Consider the following 14222-nt stretch of genomic DNA (forward strand, 5'->3'; position numbering starts at 1 on the left):
ATTTTGTCCCACTGCGGTACCCGTGACACACGGTAACGTTGAGGTCTGAACTCCTGACAGCTCAGTGGCTTCTCTGACAGTTGGTTTAACTTATTCACTCAGTCTTTTACCTGTAATATGAACAGGGGACCTTAATGTTATCTGTGGACGTTTATTCATCATCCTGTAATGGAGACCGTTCACCGCCAAGGCGTTTGGGTGGCGGAGGCTCTTCAGCGGAGAACGAGAAGCCTGGAGGATTTCTGGCTCGTCGCTTCTCATATGGGAGACCCGAAAGCTGCGGTTCTCCTGGTCTTTCCTGTCGTGTTTTACATCCATCGAAGGACTGGCATCGCTGTTCTCTGGGTAGCAGCTTTATCAGAGTGGCTTAATTTGGTTCTCAAATGGTATGAAACGCTTTGCATGTTGGGATGTGTGAAAATGAAACCCAATGATGGATAAACGTCTATGATAGATAAACTTCTATAGTGCAAACTAGTTTTAGAATTACTTCTTATGTAATATATAAATATATATATATGTGTGTGTGTGTGTGTGTGTGTGTGTGTGTGTGTGTGTGTGTGTGTATGTGTGTGTGTGTATACAGTATGCGTGTATACTAGTATACATACATAAAACATTTTTTTTATATATATATATGTGTTTACAGTATGTATATATATATATATATATATATATATATATATATATATGATTTATTATTATTATTATTATTATTATTACTTATGGAAGCTTGTTCCTTGTTGTAAAGTTGTAAAGTCAGAAGAATACTGTCAGCATTTCTTATATAAATATTTCAAGTATCCATATGACATACTAAAACCACATATAAATCATTGAAATTATATAAATTATTATTCCAAAGTATTTTACAGTTTAAAATAATGTCTTATCACTTCAGTGTCAAAACAGTGCTGTTTATTTTTGTTTTTTGTTTTTGTGGAGACCTTGATTGATACACTGCCATTCACAAGTTTGGGATTAGATACAAAAAAAACATTATTAATAATTGGGTATCAATAATAACTGAGCACTAAATTAGCATATTAGAATTATTTCAGGAAAATAACTCAATTTAGAAATGTCTTACTCTTTTGGTTATAAATTATTCTGAGGGCATTTAAAGTGCAAGAAAGTAAACTGTAGAGAATGTATTTTAGTTTTCATATTCTCACTCAGTTTTATTGGGTTGTGAATGGCATTTCATGTTGACTGTAATTTCTTCAACTTGACATTCAGGTTCCTGTTTGGCGAGAGGCCGTATTGGTGGATTGGAGAATCTGGATTGTTTTCTAAAAACCCACCGAAAGTCCAGCAGTTCCTGTCGACATGTGAGACTGGCCCAGGTAAAGCAGCGCACTAATCTTCCTTATTACAGATCATTTTACCTGAACCATTTCCAGAGGTCAAGACCCAATCCCTCCGCCTTCTCTCTCAGGCAGTCCTTCAGGTCATGCCATGGTCACTGGTGCTGTCTGGTGGCTGATCGTCTCTTCACTGGCGTCATTCTTTCACACTCGCACGGGCAGGTCTGTCTTTAACCCTATAAAGCCTTTACAGTGACCTTCACAACAACTTTTATATTGTAATATTTCAAGATCAATATTTATTGGACCTTACTTGATTATCCATACTTTTTTTATTTTTTTAATCATGTTAAAATGTGAGTATCAAATATAATCCATGAGGAAGGTTTATTTGTTCATCTCTCAATCATCATTGTACTCCATTGTATAAAACTACAGAGATTTGATCATAAAACTAAGCATTTAAATATAAATCTTACTATTGGCTGATATACAACTTATGAAGTGACTTCTATTCATATCCAATTTATATTAGTAGCAGCCTAATTTCATCTTACATTTTGGCCATATAAATATCATCATCTGCACCATATTCCATATTTTTGCACAGTTTGAGCCTCTAAATAAAACGTTATGAGCCATAAAAGCCTGACGTATTAAATATGATACTCTATGTATGCAAACCTTTCAAAAAATATATTGTTGTAATTTTCTCACGCTCTCTCATAAGTCACACAGATACGTGAACATTATTTATTCATGTGTAACACTAACTAATCAAACTCTTTGTGGTACAGTAAGATATTAGCTGCAGTGCCGTACCTGTTGTATGCAGTATTTTTGGGATGTGTGGGCCTTTCTCGGATCTTCATCCTGGCTCACTTCCCTCATCAAGTCATTGCCGGTCTTCTGACAGGTCAGTCATTGATAAATACATGCATGCGTACTCATATCTTTATAGCCAGGATGTTCACTTCCCTTTCTCCACAGGGGTGTTGCTGGGGATCTCTCTGAACCGGACAGTGCCTGAATGTCGCCCTCTGCTGTTCTTCTTTTGCTGTAGCGTGACTTTGCTCTTTGGAGCTCTTGTGCTGCATGGTGCCCTGCAAAAGACTGGGATTGATCTCTCTTGGTGGGTACAATGTGACATTGAGTTGATATTGTGTAAAAACTGTACTTTTTTTAGTTTAACACGTCTAAATTCAACACGTGTGCATCTCAATTGTTACAATTACAATTAAATTAAATAACTACGGTTATTAACATTGTAAAACTAGCTACGTTTTTTCATTATATTATATTATAGCACTATAATATATAAAATGTGCAAAGGAAAATGAGCATTGAAAAATGCATTGTCAACCACTAATTATAATATATTAATCCTCAAAATATCACATATACATTGCAAATTTGCATTATGCCCGGTACATATTGTTTGATTTTGGGCTGTCCCAGACTATCGTGGCGGTTTCTGTGGTCGTGGCTCCTGAACGGTGGTCGTACAGTGAGAAGAGTTTCTAAAGCCCTATTCGCACTGGATTAGTATTATCTGGGGACCTCGTGTGATTTAGAAATTACCCCCCCCCACATCTGAATTTCAGCGCATTCGCACGGGCCTGTGATTTTACTCGAATTTACTGACTTATCTCCCGGATATGATGTCAGTTGGCTATTGCTTGGAAATGTATTGTCGTTATTATAGGTCTAGCTGTACGATATCTCATAAACAGAAGAATGTTCCTCACCACATGCTGCTACACATGTCATCCATCTCCATCTAATCATTCTTTTTGCTCTTCTGATGGTTTTCAGCTTTTTCTTTCTGCAAATTGTATAGTTGTATCGGATCATGGACATGGTGTATAGTGATATGACCCGGCACCCAAAATACTATCAAAACACTCCACCGCAGCCTCCATTCTTCGTGAAAGATGGATAAAAAAGCACACGGGAAACAAAAACCTTGAAAAAATGATAATCGACCCCGCCAAATCACAGAGATGCCGATTCGCACGGGATTAAGATCACAGACAACCTCTGCAATTATTACAAATGACTAGAGGTCACCAGGTAATACTAATCCCGTGCGAAAAGGGCTAAAGACGGCCATTATCACGGTCTTATGACCAAAGATAGCCTGTGATAATATTCAGACAGTGTCAGAACTTCATCATGATCATCTCACAGTGTGTTTGCTGCTACGGCCTACGTCTGCTGACTAGCCAATAAAAATGCAACATGAAATGGCGACATGACGCTAAAACTTAAAACTACTTACCTCAAGCTCCAGGCGTGCCAATTGGCCTCTTTTCCCGTCCACGACCGCGTCCATATTCTCCTCTTTCGCTTCCTCCTCTTTTTTCCCAGCACACATAAAAACCACAATTGCCAAAGTGTGATTGATCTTGCATTATTTGTTCACCACTAGCACATGCTGATGAGGTTTTATTCTTGCGTCGTAGCCTGAGATTCAATAGGTGTCATCATCGTACAGTTTACACGCACCCAAGTTAATTATAACTATGTCGTACAGTGTGATTTGTATTGATCTTAAAGGATTGCCGAAATCGCACAGTCTGTAGGAGGCATTAAGGAGTTTTAATCTGAACGAATGACTTTTTTCCACTGCAAACTTACACTCTCATACTGTGAACCGCAGGTCCATCTCTCTGGCTAAGAGGTGGTGTTCTCACTCCGAGTGGATCCGTTTGGACACTGCGCCCTTCTCCTCTCTGAACCGTGATGCCGGGGTTCTGCTAGGACTAGGACTTGCACAGTATTGGAAGCCAGGTGGATGGGCTCTTCCATGGGTGCCCAGGACTCTCTGTCTGGCCCTGTCGTCCATGGCCCTCCACTACATCAGCAGCTTCCCGTTGCCCACTGTTCCTCCTCTTCTCTTCTACTCCCTGTTCTTTCTGAAATACACCATTGTGCCGCAGGTGGTCATGGTGTTAGTGCCAGGATTTGTGCATCTCCTCACAGCCAAACCCAAGAGGGAGTAAAGGTGAATGTCGCAGATTTGTTTTAGTGTTTGAACCATCATCTTGAAGATCAATCATTAACACAAAAAAAAGAAAGAAGGGACATTGAATTTGGATTGCTGCAGTTCATAAACATTTAGTTTGTGCCAAAGAAACTCTTAGGTGAAATTGTTTCTTGTTGTTCTTTGATGATTCTTTTTAAAAAGTTCAATTGGTTTCTCTATTTATTTTATTATGCTTTCAAGTTATCTGAATGGTCTAAATCAATCTGTATTCTGTGTCCGCAAAGTGATGAAGAAAACTAGATATTTACATTTTCTCTAGTATTTGCTTAGTCTGATTCTAAATTATTCTAGGTGGTTGCTAGGGTGTTGCTAAGGTGCTTAGATATGGCTGGAGGATTTAATTTTGTTTTAGTGTCTGCCAGGGGAAAATCTAAAGTCTGATCACTTAGAAATGTAACTTTCTATCCTCAACAAGCTGCATGATATGTGTCAGTTTAATATGTGGCCGTTTGTCAAGTATGAGCAATAATAGTCTGAAAGGACAAATAGTGCAGTTGTGTAACATCTGTAGGCCTGTATAAAAGAAACCACAATAAAAGGAATCATCTTTTAAGCTCGACCAGTTTGATACATTTCTTATAAAGTAACTCTTATTAAACGTAGAGTGTATAAAAATGACCACTGACATGATAAAAACACATTCTGGTTTATTGAAGTCATTAAACGTTGTCACAGCGCTCTGAAAGCTCACATTTACAGACGAGAAACTCTGCTTAGCAAGCAAATACATTAAAATCAACTCAAATCCAACTGAAAAATAAGAAGAATGGCCAAAACCTTTAAAGGTAAATGTCAGATGAGTGTGAGATTTGTTGTGATCATTATTTCTGTTGAGTTCCTCTATTGGAGACATACGGCAGATTCACGAATGTCTGTGTATGTCGATTTCGGAGGGGAATGGAGGATAAATCATGCGTCAGGTTATGTACAGCAAAAAAAGAAAAAGAAAAAGATTGCACTGAAAAACCACAACACTCTAAAGAGGCCCTTGATGAGCCCTCAGTATTTATTTCACTTTTCCCCAAAGTTGACCATGAGGCATCTCTCGATTCAAGCAGGTTTACACTGACAGCAATAGAAAGGTGAATATGGTTGCCTTTAAGACAAGCTGTCTAGATATCTGTTCATATACTGTATTTTTGAGAAGACCAAAGCCACATTTAAGCTCTGCATGTTGATAATATTGCATTCTGAAGCAGAGAATTTCAAAAGGAACTAGCTGTATATTGTTTTTTTTTATTTTCAATACACGACAAATACACTATTTCAAAACGGCTGGTTTGCATTTCGGTAGTGTGTGATGCCACTGAACTGTGTTTGACACGTGAGGCTCATCAAGTCCTTCTCGCGCTGCATTTGGCGACGCGTTTGCAGAGGAGAGCAGGATTTTGTATGCATGAACACATTTGGCCACTATATACAGCAAGTACACTGCGCTCTATAAAGGCTGTTATATACACATTTTATATCTTTTTAAAAACATAATTTTGCTCTTTTATATTATTGTTCATTCATTTGCTTGAAAAATTAGAATTGCACCAAGGACAATGACTTCTATTTGTTTTCTAGTAGTACAACTAATCACAGGTTATTTTCCAGTGTTCACTGAACGTTCGTTAGTAAGGATGTCCTATCCCAGGTCAAAAAAAAACAAAAAACATCTTTAGCCCCCCAATATTCACATTCCATACAATCCTTACGAATGAATAAAGTGCTCTCTTCAAAAATGTCCAGACAGTCAGTGCAGACCAAAGTTACGAATAAAAGTTTAAAAGTTAAAACAAACATACTTCACTTGATATACTGATGCTTCTCTGTGACAATGCAATATTTCATTTCTTAGAACAATAAAGAAATTGAAAAAAAAAAAGAGAAGAAATTGTATTACTACCTTGCAAACGCCCCTGAAACTTTGTGTTGCGTAGTATACATACTGTAGAGTTCATAAGACGTCTATGGTGTGATACATTCTTCTACTTGAAATACGGCAGGATTGCCACTCCAGTACATGGTAATTTACTGAAATCATTTAATTTAAATAGACAAAAGCTATATGAGGGTTACTTGAAAATCTTATTAAGCTTATTCCCAAGAAATTGATTCAACTAATATTATTGCCACAGTACAACTGTGAATTTTGATAAACGATATTTCTGCTTGGGAACCAGAATTATAAGGTAATAACTGTAAAGATAATAACCTCCAGTCATAAACTCTGAATCATTATTTTAAAAATATCTGATACCATTTCCAAAAGCTCAAATCAATAGTTACAAAATTAAAGACATAAAACCCAAACAAAAATGAAAAAATAAACTTGACACAAAAACTGCTTTAATATTTCTATACATCATATAACTTAATTATAAATATTCCTCTTTTCCTTCTGTAACTACAGCTTAGTTTTTCTGAAACATCTTTTTTCCTTTTTACAGTATTGAACAATCCAACAGTATGATGTCCAGAATGCCTAGCAAATTTGTTTAGTTTCATTGGGAAGAGAGAGAGAGAGTAAATGAGAGAGAGAATGAGTTCAACACAGATTCCCAGTTTTATATCCGCTTTAGTGCTAGGAACGATGGCAAGACACTATTTCTCTGCATGTAGGCCTCTGTTGTGGAACGTCATTAAATGTGCTTTCTTATAATGTGCAGAGCTTTATAGAACATTTTTTACCTTTACATACTGTATTTTAATACTCCAAAAGGGTGCTGTCAGGATATTTGGAGCCTGTTCACCACATAAATTCTAAAAGTTTTTTTTCCAACAGAAGTAGGCACAGGTATTTGTACACACCTTTGTAACACTGTTTTTTTTTTTTTTTAGTTTATTAAAAGTATGTCTAATATTCAGTTTCCCTTTAATTGAAATACTGGTTTTAATATCCTGCACCTACACAGTCCCATACGTACAACCTGACACAAACATTCACTGTCACACACACCTTTGTGCCCACCCTTTTGGGTGCCTATTAAACGTTTGACTCCACATAGGGTCTCTTTGGTTTGATGGGCGAGGTGGGACCTTGTCTGGCATCACGGGAAAGCTGGCGGTACATGTTTTCCTGGTACGCCTGTGCCACAGGCATTGTCCGCGCCACTTTAACATCCTGGTAAGTTGGCACCTGGCTCACCCGCTCTAGGAGGTCTCGATCACGGGCCCCTCCATTAGCAAGCTTGCCTAGGGAGGAGGGCTGCGGCTGGACGTAGTACTCCTCCTCTAGCAAGTGTCCATTCTGGGCATTATTGGTCTTATTGTAGTAGGCAATATTGCCTAGAGATGTAGGTGGGCTGTAGGAAGAGGCGGTGGAGGCTTGGTGGATCAAGTTGCCAGGCGACGTGGGGCTAGTGATGACCGATTCCAGGGATGAAACGGGCCAGGCCCGGGAAGGCTGGAGAAGGTACTGCTGCTGAGTCCTTGCAGTCTTGTCGATGACGCCCATAAACGGAGTGGCCCGGGATCGGGCGGGTTCACCCGAGTAGAGTCCGCTCTGAGAGGGTGAGAGGGCAGATGGCTCGTCGAAGCTTCGCTCATATGTGGTCTGCAACGGGATTTCCATTTGGGCCATGGAGGAGGAAGGCCTGAAGCCAGGGGCTAGATTGCAGCTGGAGCCTGAGGAGATATTACTGCTGGATGGGGAGAAGCGAAGATTTACGCTCTGGGAGTGGATCAGTGGTCTGGGGGTCGGTACGTGCTGCTTTAGGTCACTTGTATTGGCACTGATAGGTCTGCGCACTAGGTGGGGGATCTCCGGAGATCCCAGTTGGCAAGGTGACAGAGCAGAGGCGGCCACTGCTCTCTCAAGTTCATGCTTGGAGACAGGATAGTATGCCGCTGACTGACTGCGGCTAATCTGGGGGGTTTGACTGAAACGCATGCCTCCAGGTCCCCCTGTAGTTGAACGGTAGGCTGAAGCAGGGCGTTGAGGGAGATCTTCTTTCCCCAAGTTTGACTCCAGAACCCCGGCAGGCCCACCTCGGCTCCCGTGCTGACAGAGAGCTCCCACACTAAGGCTGGATTGCACTTGAGACATTGACCGGCCATCCAACGAGGGCTGGTACACAAGTCTTGGCTCCCGATCTCTCTCCCTGTCCACATCCATGGAACATCCCTGATACCTGCTGCTGAGTGGATGCGCCAACTGGCTGTACACACTGTTACTGGGCTGGTTAGTGCGGACGATCTGTGCCATCGAGGGCTGCAGGCGAAGACCCTGGATCTGGTGGTGTTGGCTGGTCTGAGAGCTCTGGGAAGGCTGCGACTGGAGCTGGAAGGATCGCTGGCTGCTCATCTTCAACAGTGGCGATTTAGGGCGGCTAGGTAAAGGCTCCTGCTGGTAGCGGACTGGAGAGCCAGACTGGGAACGATACATACACACACTCTCGACTGGAGGGCTTGCTCTGAATGGACCCCCACGCCGAAGAGGAGATGGTGGAGGACTCTGGTACTCCATGCCCTGGTTCCCTCCACCGCCCATGGGTGGAGGGCTGAACCGGTAGGAGGACTGATGGGCGGGCGAAGTATGGGGTGGACTCTGGCGGTAGTGAGAGTTCTGATGTGTTGGGGAGACACACGGGGAGGTGGACTGGTAACTATGATGGGTAGGAGATGACATGGAGGAGGAGCTCGGGTGAAACTCAAAGGCCTGCCCTCCAGATAGGTAGCCAGTGTCATGATGGGTCGGAGAAAGGGGTGGACTACGTATAATGGCAAGGCTTGAAGCGTTCGAGTGAATATCAGAGGCAAGACCAATTGACACAGCTTCTAGCTCTTGTTCAAGGAAGTCGTCATCCTCAAACAAGTCTTGAACAGGTTCCATGTCATCCAGTCTTGGCTCAGGAGGAGGGGTGTGATGAGGGGGCTCCTCATCTTCCTCCACTGGTAAGGGAGATGGTGGAGGAGATGGAGGAGGCTCAAGCTCTGGCTCCTCTGATTGGGTAACTTGCCTGTACTCTTCATCCACGCGCTGAAGGAGGCGCTGGATTTCACGATTGTTGGGACACAACTTTATGGCTTCCCTTAGGTCTTCTAGTGCTTCAGCGAATTGCCTATGGAGTGGCAATGGAAATATTAAGCCATCTATAAGTAATTTGATGTGAAAAGAAAGAAAGTAATGACCCCTACCTGCTGCTACGCTTGGCACGGGCTCTAGCATAGTATGCCTCATAAGACTTAGGCTTCAGTTCCAGAGCCTTGGTAGCAAACTCTTCAGCCATACCAAAGTCCTGTGACCAAGAAAGTGTGTTCAGTGAAATCTATTTTTATTTTTGTATTCTGGGGGTTGATATTTCATTATTTTGCACAGTTGTCCTAGAGGTATATCAGCAAGGTTCTTATGACATGCTGCATACTGCAGTTACAATATTGGAGAATCACAAACATATACCCAGAACCTTACTGTGTGCACTAATAATCGTAATGAGATTTTGGAAAGAGTATTTTTAGTAACGTTCATGCTGTTCTCACATTCATTTTCCTCCGACAGCGAGACAAGTTCAGGAACAAAGACACTTTGAGCTCTTTAAAGGTCTTCAGGTCCTCGCTTAATCCTTCACGGGGAAATTTCTTCAGAGCATACTGGTAGCGCTGAGCTGCCTCCTTCACTTTACCCTTCTGCAGGAGAAAAGATGATTGAGTGTGTAAATACATAGAGCCAATGTCTTTGTTCTAGACAAATCTGTGCAAACATTAGAGGTAAATGATGAGCATATCTGACCTTGTAGAAGCCATCTCCTTCCTCTAAAAGTTTACTCAGTAGGATAATCATGATGTCAGGTTTAGACGTCGCCATTGCCCAGGTAGCAGGACCTATGGGGTAACAGGATGTTTGATGGGTCAAAATGGACAATCAAAGGTTTGAGGGGAAAACATGGAGAGAGACGAGGAGTGCAGAACACTCAGGAATCAGAACAAACAGATGAAGGCATGGGCAACAGGATGAGGATGCCTTCAGGGCGAACTCAACTTCTCATTCCCTGTATCCTTTCATCTTTAACCATTAGCAATGATGCTATTGTTTAATACAGGATTTCCCAAACTCTTTGTCATGCTTCAACCGTTGCCGATACAATGCAAGTAAATGGGGACCAAACCATTGGACCCTACTGAAAAAAAAAAAAAAAAGCATACATTTTTTGGGAGAACCATCCCTTTAAATGATCTAAAGAAATGCCCCATGAAATTTTGGGAGTTATTTTAATCTTTATATTAATAGCTCACATACATTTCAAACTAATTTAACACATTATCATAAGATTCTATTTTCATAGTTTGGGAAACCCAGGTGAGGTAGGTATATGGAGAAATATACAGAGAGACAGACAATAGATGGACAGACAGTCAGAAGATAGATACAGCACCCAGACACACCACTGAACACAGAACATAGAGAAGAGAGCTGCCAGGATGCCTGAAGGGAAGCAAGATGCAAGCAGCCTGAGCACACGCATTACCTCCTTTGTGGCGACTCGGCAGTGTCTGACATCCTGTGGCCGGAGGTCAGGGGTTGTGAGAGCGAGGGAATGAGGATTAGGGTTATGGGGAGAGTGAGATGAGGTGAGCAGCACAACCAGAGGTGGTTATGAGAGTGGCGTGTGTGTAGGTGAGTGAATGTGAGAGTGGGAGAAAGAGGAAGTGAAGAGAGATGGCGGTGGTTGTGGAAGAAAAGTGAGGGGGAACACAAAAAAGCAGCCGTGAGTGGTGGGGAATAAGAGCTTCAGCTAAAGAATAGAAAATTAAAAGTTAAACAACAAAACGGCACCAGCACCAACAACGTTAAACTATCTCTCACCGACCATTGAGTTGACAAACAGAGAAAGATTTTCGCAGCAAGAAAAACAGGTAGAGAGTGAAAACAAAATGCAAACACCACACACAAAAAGGGTTACGGTTCCAGAGAGAGACGCATTAACCAAGAGCAGCTGGAGTAAGTGAAGTAAAGCACAGAGCAGCAGAATGCTAAAGCAGGCAAGCACAAGCTGAGCTAAAGGAAAAAACATACAAATACATGTTGGGTTTTTAGTATCATGGTCCGGACTTCCTTTAGGGGACCATTTGAGGGTCTGGGATTTCTGGTTTTACTATGCTTGTGGGGACATTTGTTAGCCACATACACTAGGTATGTTTACATGCACATATTTTCATCAATTTGAATGAACCCAATCCATTTTCAGATTCTGAAAGTTCTGTTCATATGAAGCCTAAACGTATCCAATTCACATATTTATTTACGGTGCATTCGGAGCCTTCACTGATTAGTTTGTAAGATGTAAAATGCATGTAAATATACGCATCACGGCACTGCGCATGTGTGCAAAGAACTTTTAAATCCAATTGAGAAAATGTTCGGATTCAAGCGTTTACATGCTTACTTTTTTCCGAATGATCGGATTATTTCAGGTCTACAATACTCCATCCAATCAGTTTGAAATGTAATTTAGATTGAGCTCAACTGGATCGATTTTTCAATCTGCTTGAACCATCAATCCAACTACTAACAGATTATTTGGTTGCATGTAAACGTAGCCAAAATCGTACCGATTTTGGCTCCTTTTTTCAGCAGGGCGACCACCACCGATGCGTTTCTGCAGCCGACGGCCCGGTCCAGAGGACGCATTCCACTGTAATCCACATGCTCTATCAAAGCCCCATGATCCACCAGGAACTGCACCTGAGCACGAAAAGAAAAGAGACTCATCTACAGGAAACTTAAGCATAATAGCATAATAGGTCAAAACAGCCAAAAGGGTGATGCCAGGTTTGGAGGATCTTCTTTGAATGCTTTGGGTGGAATTACTTTTAACTTTTCACAACAAGTCTATGAGGTTTTTTGGAATTTTTAATAGTTCACTAAGGGAAAACCAATTAGTTATAATAGTACAGAGATTTGGCAACCAGAGTCAAAATAGACTGAAGAAGGCGTGTGGTGAATGTAGTTTGAAAGAACTAGGAGGAAATTTTGGTCTCAGATTAAGTAACTCAAAATCGTCAAGCCAACCGAAATATCGCTCACCACATCTGAGTCTCCATAGAAGGCGGCCAGATCGAGAGGCGTCCGTCCGTTTTTATCAGCATGGTCCGTCGCGGCACCCCTTTCCACCAAGCAACGAACCACAGACAGATGTCCTTTCAAACATGCCCAGCTGAGCGCAGTGAGACCCTCCTTATCTACAAGATCCATAGACGCACCTACAAATACACAAAAGACATGAGGTTCAGTATATTTGACGCAAGCTTCATAAAACTGCCCCTTTGTGTCATAAAGGTGTATATCATGTACCCTGAGCCATGAGGAACTCCGCCGTGTCCAGGTGCCCTTCTGAGGCGGCCATCATGAGCGGAGTACGGCCTTGTTTATCAGCCAGGTTTACGTCTGCTCCATGCAACACCAACAGATCCACAATCTGAAAGACAAACATGTAGACAAATCTTAAATGGACAAAGCTGGAAAAAGAGTCTTTATAAGTGAAAATGACATGTGAAGGCCAAGTATGGTAACATACTCGGAATTTGTCCACTGCATTTAACCCATCCAAGTTAGTGCACACACATTAGGAGTAGTGAGTAGTGCACACACACACTGCAAACTGTGGACACACACACACCCAGAGCAGTGGGCAGCCATTTTGTTGTGATGCCCAGGGAAAATCATATCAATTACCTGCCAGTGCCCTTGACGCACAGAGCTGAAGAGTGGCACCACCCCTCTCCGATTGGGCTGTGCCACAGCAGAGCCCTGCTCCAACAGCAGCCGGCAGACATCCAGCTTCCCTCGCCCTGCTGCTGCTGACAGTGCTGAGGAGAAGAGCAGGACAGGGCTGTCAATCATCAGCTACCTGTCTAGACAGTCAAGTCACCTTTATTTATAGCGCTTTATACAATACAGAGTGTGTTTCAAAGCAGCTTTACGGTGATAATAGGAAAATTATGCATTTCAGATGTTGTTCAGCTGAAGTCAGTTCAGTGTTGATTCGGTTTCCATTGAAAAGATAATCAATTATTGAATTAGTTAATTTCCAATATAAAGCAGTTCTGCCAAAAATGTCATCATCCAGCTCAGCTCATTCAACAGTCAGGGACAGTCAGACAGCATTTTAAAGCTCAAACAGAGCACATTATATGCATTCTTCACACAGCAAGCAAAGCCAAATGGAAATGCGATTGCAAGAGGAGAAGCAAGAGCAATGTTAAAATTGTTTCATTCAACATGCCTCACAAGTATTGCAGTACAAAGAAAGGGAGGGAGGTTTTATATAAGATTTTTCATCAAGTTTACAGTCATGTGGTTCAGCGCTTTAAAGTTTATCTTTAAAGTTAATTTCCACCAATCAGAGAATCAATCTCACTACTCTCTCAAACTACTTATATATATATATATATATATATATATATATATATGCATATTTTGCAATAAATATAAAAAGTTTCTATATACATAATCAACATCTTTAAATTCAGATTTAATTAATGCTTTTTCGCAATGCTTCATGGGATTGTAGTTTTTTTAAATCAATAAAGCTATTAAAGGGTTAGTTCACCCAAAAATGAAAATTCTATCAGTAATTACTCTCCCTCATGTTGTTCCAAACCCGTAAGACCTTTGTTCATCTTCAGAACACAATTGAAGATCTTTTTGATGAAATCTGAGAGCTTTCTGTCCCTCTATTGACAGCTATGCAACTACCACTTTGACGCTTTTAAAAGTTCATAAAGAGATCGTAAAACTAATCCATTTGAATTGAGCGATTTCTGAACTTTCTGAAGCATTAAAGTGGTAGTTATGTGGCCTGTCAATATCTGAAGTTTCATTCAAAATATCTTCAATTGTGTTCTGAAGATGAACGAAAGTCTTGTGGGGTTGGAACGAC

General features: G+C 41.3%; 2 protein-coding genes across 4 annotated transcripts in view; one reads left to right on the forward strand and one right to left on the reverse strand.

Moving 5' to 3' along the window:
- The first annotated feature begins 10 nt into the window (after positions 1-10).
- On the forward strand, positions 11-4915 carry g6pc3 (glucose-6-phosphatase catalytic subunit 3). The gene is made up of 6 exons (XM_084433528.1): positions 11-386; positions 1240-1346; positions 1439-1529; positions 2105-2223; positions 2298-2439; positions 3970-4915. The coding sequence occupies exons 1-6, from the start codon at positions 169-171 to the stop codon at positions 4310-4312; spliced, it is 1020 nt and encodes a 339-aa protein (XP_084289654.1). The 5' UTR covers positions 11-168; the 3' UTR covers positions 4313-4915.
- A 615-nt stretch (positions 4916-5530) lies between these two features.
- The window catches only part of tanc2b (tetratricopeptide repeat, ankyrin repeat and coiled-coil containing 2b), a 182472-nt gene continuing 173780 nt past the window's right edge, over positions 5531-14222 (reverse strand). For all 3 annotated transcript variants that reach the window (XM_084433525.1, XM_084433526.1, XM_084433527.1), the window contains 9 exons: positions 13016-13149; positions 12635-12758; positions 12368-12543; positions 11893-12025; positions 10809-10841; positions 10073-10164; positions 9823-9969; positions 9481-9581; positions 5531-9404 (listed from right to left, as the gene is read on the reverse strand). In XM_084433525.1, coding sequence (XP_084289651.1) covers positions 7328-9404; positions 9481-9581; positions 9823-9969; positions 10073-10164; positions 10809-10841; positions 11893-12025; positions 12368-12543; positions 12635-12758; positions 13016-13149 — 3017 coding nt within the window. In that variant the 3' untranslated portion in view covers positions 5531-7327. The remainder of the gene's footprint in view (positions 9405-9480; positions 9582-9822; positions 9970-10072; positions 10165-10808; positions 10842-11892; positions 12026-12367; positions 12544-12634; positions 12759-13015; positions 13150-14222) is intronic.

The sequence above is a fragment of the Rutilus rutilus genome (genome assembly GCF_951802725.1).
Source record: "Rutilus rutilus genome assembly, chromosome: 16".
Taxonomy (NCBI): domain Eukaryota; kingdom Metazoa; phylum Chordata; class Actinopteri; order Cypriniformes; family Leuciscidae; genus Rutilus; species Rutilus rutilus.

Bases quoted from the DNA above. Each gene is read 5' to 3' on its own strand.
- g6pc3 (XM_084433528.1), top strand. From the start codon at position 169: ATGGAGACCGTTCACCGCCAAGGCGTTTGGGTGGCGGAGGCTCTTCAG. The intron at 387-1,239 runs GTATGAAACGCT...CTTGACATTCAG, and splicing joins CTTAATTTGGTTCTCAAATG to GTTCCTGTTTGGCGAGAGGC. The intron at 2,224-2,297 runs GTCAGTCATTGA...CTTTCTCCACAG, and splicing joins CATTGCCGGTCTTCTGACAG to GGGTGTTGCTGGGGATCTCT.